At 43.5% G+C, this 5,048-nt stretch overlaps 1 protein-coding gene across 1 annotated transcript; it reads left to right on the plus strand.

Annotated features, from left to right (window-relative positions):
* The first annotated feature begins 363 nt into the window (after positions 1-363).
* actb1 (actin, beta 1) lies at positions 364-3,910 on the plus strand. The gene is made up of 6 exons (XM_079420521.1): positions 364-466; positions 1,363-1,487; positions 1,903-2,142; positions 2,469-2,907; positions 2,996-3,177; positions 3,259-3,910. Exons 2-6 carry the CDS (start codon positions 1,365-1,367, stop codon positions 3,400-3,402), a joined length of 1,128 nt encoding a protein of 375 aa, XP_079276647.1. The 5' UTR covers positions 364-466; positions 1,363-1,364; the 3' UTR covers positions 3,403-3,910.
* The last annotated feature ends 1,138 nt before the right edge of the window (positions 3,911-5,048 follow it).

Genomic DNA, 5,048 nt, shown 5'->3' on the forward strand with positions numbered 1-5,048 from the left:
GCTTATTTAAATGTATTTGATGCATTGCTGGAGGTTCAGTGAACTAGTAAGTGATTTATTCAGTCGCTGTATAAAATGTATTACAATCTAAGCAGTCCAGCTCTCTACACTGCGTCCCATGCCAAATTAAAATATTTTACTCAGTATAATACATATATGTGGCTATGTGGAATTAAATGACTTTTCCTGTCTTTGTTTGTCAAATAAATTTGCCTGCTTGATTAGCTCGCCATACATTATTTCAATTCAGAACTTGAATCTCAAGCAACTAGCTTGAAACTCGCCAAGTGGACGACGGCTGGCCAATCAGATCGCTCGATCCCAAAAGTTTACCTTATATGGAAGGAGCCGGCCGCAGCGCCGGGTATAAAAGCTGCGACCCACCTCAGGCACAGTATTGTGAGTTTTCAGTGCACGCTGAGAAGATCTTCACTTCCCTTGTTAACAATAACCTACTAATACACAGGTGAGACTGGCCTTTATATCATTAATAAATGCTGTTCGGTATTATAGTAAGCTTTGTAATGACGCTGGTTTAACGTTAGTTTATTATTGCTGAAGTTACGCAGAGTATAATATATTGGTATGTGACTTCAGTTTTAATTCTGGATGAAATGACGATAAACGGTGTAATTTACTGCGGGTTTTACAGCTCTAACTTTGAAGGCTAACGTTAAATTACACTTCTTTTTTTTTTTTTCATCTCTCGGTGGTATCAACCGATAGCTTTTTAGCAGGACGGATTTAACGTTTAAGCTTTTATCTGTAACCGAAGGGGCTTATTCTATTCTTTTGGGTCTAAAGTGTTTTAATTGACTGATAATGCAGTTAAATGTGGGTTTAGTGGTGTTCGCAGTGTAAATGGTGGGTGTGGCTACTATAACGCAGTAACCGGCATCTCCTGCATCTGATCCGTTCAAGAGGTCTAAACGATTAAAGTTTATTCAGGACTGTTAAAGCTTAAGCTATAATGCTATTTCATAAGCTTGTCGTCCACAGTTAATAAATAGGATTGCAGCAGTCATGTGCTGAAACCTCTGCGCTTCACATCCTCTTTATAAAGGGTAATTTAGCAAGCATCAGGATTATAATGGAGTTCGTCTGGTAAAGCGCTTATCTCGGCCTTTGAAACTGGGAGTGGTCGCGTCCGTTGGTCTGACTCCACTGAATCTGCAGCATTGAGCTGCTCGATTATTGCCATATAAGGCAATAGTGAGTCTCCCTGACCACTTCCTTTGTCTCCAAGCGCTTGGTTTCATCCCTGCGCCGCCTGCTGGCCGTCGTCAAAAGCGTTACACACCACCGCCTTCAAGAGATACTGGCGATTGCTTTAACAATTTCGCTATTTGTTTTTTTTTACAGCCATGGATGAGGAAATCGCTGCCCTGGTCGTTGACAACGGCTCCGGTATGTGCAAAGCCGGTTTTGCTGGAGATGATGCCCCTCGTGCTGTCTTCCCCTCCATTGTTGGCCGACCCAGGCATCAGGTATATAACCTTAATTCCCTGACGACAGATTTAAGTGTTAAGATGTGTCATCAAAAGCCTAGAAGAGATTTTATGACTTAATATTACGGTTTATTCTTTTGAATGAAGTTGTTTTTTTTTTTTTATACAATACAAATTTTCAAAATGGCATCACTATAATACAGCTGAGTGTTCATTTTGAAAGACTTAAAAACCACAGCTTCTGCTGTACAGCAACTCTACAGCTAAATGTAGTTCAATGTTGTAATTCGGTTCAATAAGTGTCAGTTCTGCAAGTTCAATTATAAAATTGCTTTAAAGAAGCCTCTACAGAAGGCTGTAGCATCACTATTCAGTTCAAGTTTGTTTTCATCGAATACTGTTAATGCAGTGCTAATTGAAGTTTTACTAATCTTTAAACTCCTCTTTCCTCCAGGGAGTGATGGTTGGCATGGGACAGAAGGACTCCTATGTAGGAGATGAGGCTCAGAGCAAGAGAGGTATCCTGACCCTTAAATATCCTATTGAGCACGGTATTGTGACCAACTGGGATGATATGGAGAAGATCTGGCATCACACTTTCTACAATGAGCTGCGTGTTGCCCCTGAGGAGCACCCTGTCCTGCTGACAGAGGCTCCCCTCAATCCCAAAGCCAATAGGGAGAAGATGACACAGGTGCGTCTTTATGAAATTATCGTATGACTCCTGCTCTTGTCTCTTTCCTTTTGTTCACTTCCTTTCTGTCAATTTCCTCTCAGGCTCTCTGTCCTCTGCCATGATCTCCTGATAGGAGGATCAAAAGGTTTATCCCTTTTTGAGATGCATTTCCTGCATGGTAGCTTCTCTAACACTTTACTTTTCTAACACCATCTTGAGTGAGAAGTTATAGCATGGTGTGCCAAGGAGGCTTTGCTCCCTTAACCATGCAGTGCCTTTTGGTTTAGATGTGTATTCACTGGAAATGTCAAGAGAGATCTGACTCTATACACCCGTTTCTACAGATCATGTTTGAGACCTTCAACACCCCTGCCATGTATGTGGCCATCCAAGCTGTGCTCTCCCTGTATGCTTCTGGTCGTACTACTGGTATCGTGATGGACTCCGGTGATGGTGTGACCCACACTGTGCCCATCTACGAGGGTTATGCTCTTCCCCACGCCATCCTGCGTTTGGATCTGGCTGGTCGTGACCTGACAGACTACCTGATGAAGATCCTGACCGAGCGTGGCTACAGCTTCACCACCACGGCCGAGAGAGAAATTGTCCGTGACATCAAGGAGAAGCTGTGCTATGTGGCCCTGGACTTCGAGCAGGAGATGGGAACCGCTGCTTCCTCCTCCTCCCTGGAGAAGAGCTATGAGCTGCCTGACGGGCAGGTCATCACCATTGGCAATGAGCGTTTCCGTTGCCCTGAGGCTCTGTTCCAGCCTTCCTTCCTGGGTGGGTTTTATGCTGTGTATTAAAATGCAAAGGTTTTGTGCTCCTTATTGCTGCTTTTACTGAGACTAACTTTGTTTCTTTCATACAGGTATGGAATCTTGCGGTATCCATGAGACTACCTTCAACTCCATCATGAAGTGTGACGTGGACATTCGTAAGGACCTGTATGCCAACACCGTGCTGTCTGGAGGTACCACCATGTACCCTGGCATTGCTGACCGTATGCAGAAGGAGATCACCTCCCTTGCTCCTTCCACCATGAAGATCAAGGTGATGCACCATGGCTTTTTTTGTGGGTCTCATATTAGCTTGCGGTTAGTAAGGTGAGCTAACATGTCTCTTCTCTTCTAGATCATTGCTCCCCCTGAGCGCAAATACTCTGTCTGGATCGGTGGCTCCATCCTGGCCTCCCTGTCCACCTTCCAGCAGATGTGGATCAGTAAGCAGGAGTACGATGAGTCTGGCCCTTCCATCGTCCACAGGAAGTGCTTCTAAACAGAACTGTTGCCACCATAAATGGCCATGCAGTAGGATTCAATCGAACGACCAACCTAAACCTCTCAAACAAGATGACATCAGCATGGCTTCTGCTCTGTATGGCGCATTGACTCAGGATGCGGAAACTGGAAAGGGAGGTAGTTGTCTTACAGGGGGAGAAGCTTTCCCCGAGAGGACTTCAATGTACATTTCTTCTTTTTAGTCATTCCAGAAGCGTCTACCACTTCGCCCTCATCACTGTGGGCATACATGACCTTTGTTATAGTGTTTATGTAAATTATGTACTCTGCTCTTTTCTGTTTTTTTTTTTTTTTTCTTTTTTGTACTTCAGCCTTAAACCTGGCCCAGTTTATTGTTGCAATGATGGGGAAAGCTTTACCTTTTAAAGTGAAGATCTTGCAGGACTCCCCTAGGGTATGTGAATGAGGGACGTCCCTTGCGTATGTAAGCCAGGGTGTCTCTGTACACTGACAAGTAAACCCAAATAAAACGTGCACATGTAAAACCACACTGTGTCTGTCTTCAGTTGCCTAAACACTTTCTCAGGTTTTGAACTTGTAAAATTCCATCACTTTTTAATAGGATGATATGCAATAATCTTAGCCTCATTACCAGCTGGTGTCTGTGGGACTAAATTGACAAGATTGCCTTTGTTCAAACCTGGATCCAGCAGATGCGAAGTCTATTTATTGGCATGTTAATGCCACATTACAATTCCTCTTATAACAAGACTCTTAGAAAACTGAGGCATGACCTGGGTTGCTACAAATAAGCATTCAAGTCCCAAATTTAGGTTTCATAGAATGAAGTCAAATGACTTTACAAATCTATCTTGTATAGTCAAGTTAAACATTTACAAATTCTTTGCACTTTAAGTGGTCCTGGTTTTGTTTCGGAGTTAAATGCCTTTTATCTAGTTTAATGTTTTGCATTAAGTTACTCCATGTAAGTAAAGTCTGTTTTGTCAATTCTGCCACATGTACAGCACATACATGCAGAGAATTGAAATTGCATTACTAGTCTCTACTCTCATAGAGACGCTGCTGTGCTTTCTTAGCCAGAGCTACAGTGTTATTCCAGGAGCGGTCCTCTGTGATGTGCACACCCAGGAACATCGTTAACATTAAACACTGACAGTAGACGTTCAAATACAGTTTAAACCTGTACATACAACTCTACAGATATACAAATGAGGACATTGTAGAAAAATAAAGTGGCACGAGGCACATGGCAGAATAGTGCAAACCAGTTAAATAAAACAAAACTGCAGATGTGTAGTGCAAGAAGAGCTTATCAGCCTGTTAAAGTGACAAGAACAGTCTTTTATCAGACTATCCGAAGAGGTAGTTTGCAGTCAATGCTGGATGAGGTAGTGATCAGCCCAAAGCTGCACATGTGACAGGTGCTTGTCACAGTTTTTAAGTGGGTGGGGTGGGGGGGTCGTAGTAGTATCAGTGTTGGATGGGGTAAAAGAGGGGAGGGGGCAAGGATGAGAGGGAGTTCAGCTTCCTGACAGCCTGATGTATGAAGCTGTCCTTCAGTCTGCTGGTCCTCGCCTCCTCCCTGATGGCAGCAGACTGAAGAAGCTGTGTGTCGGGTGGGTGGGATCACCTGAAATGCAGAGAGCTTTGGGGGTGAGACGG

This window comes from Barbus barbus (assembly GCF_936440315.1).
Source record: "Barbus barbus genome assembly, chromosome: 7".
In the NCBI taxonomy this organism is placed as follows: Eukaryota; Metazoa; Chordata; class Actinopteri; order Cypriniformes; family Cyprinidae; genus Barbus; species Barbus barbus.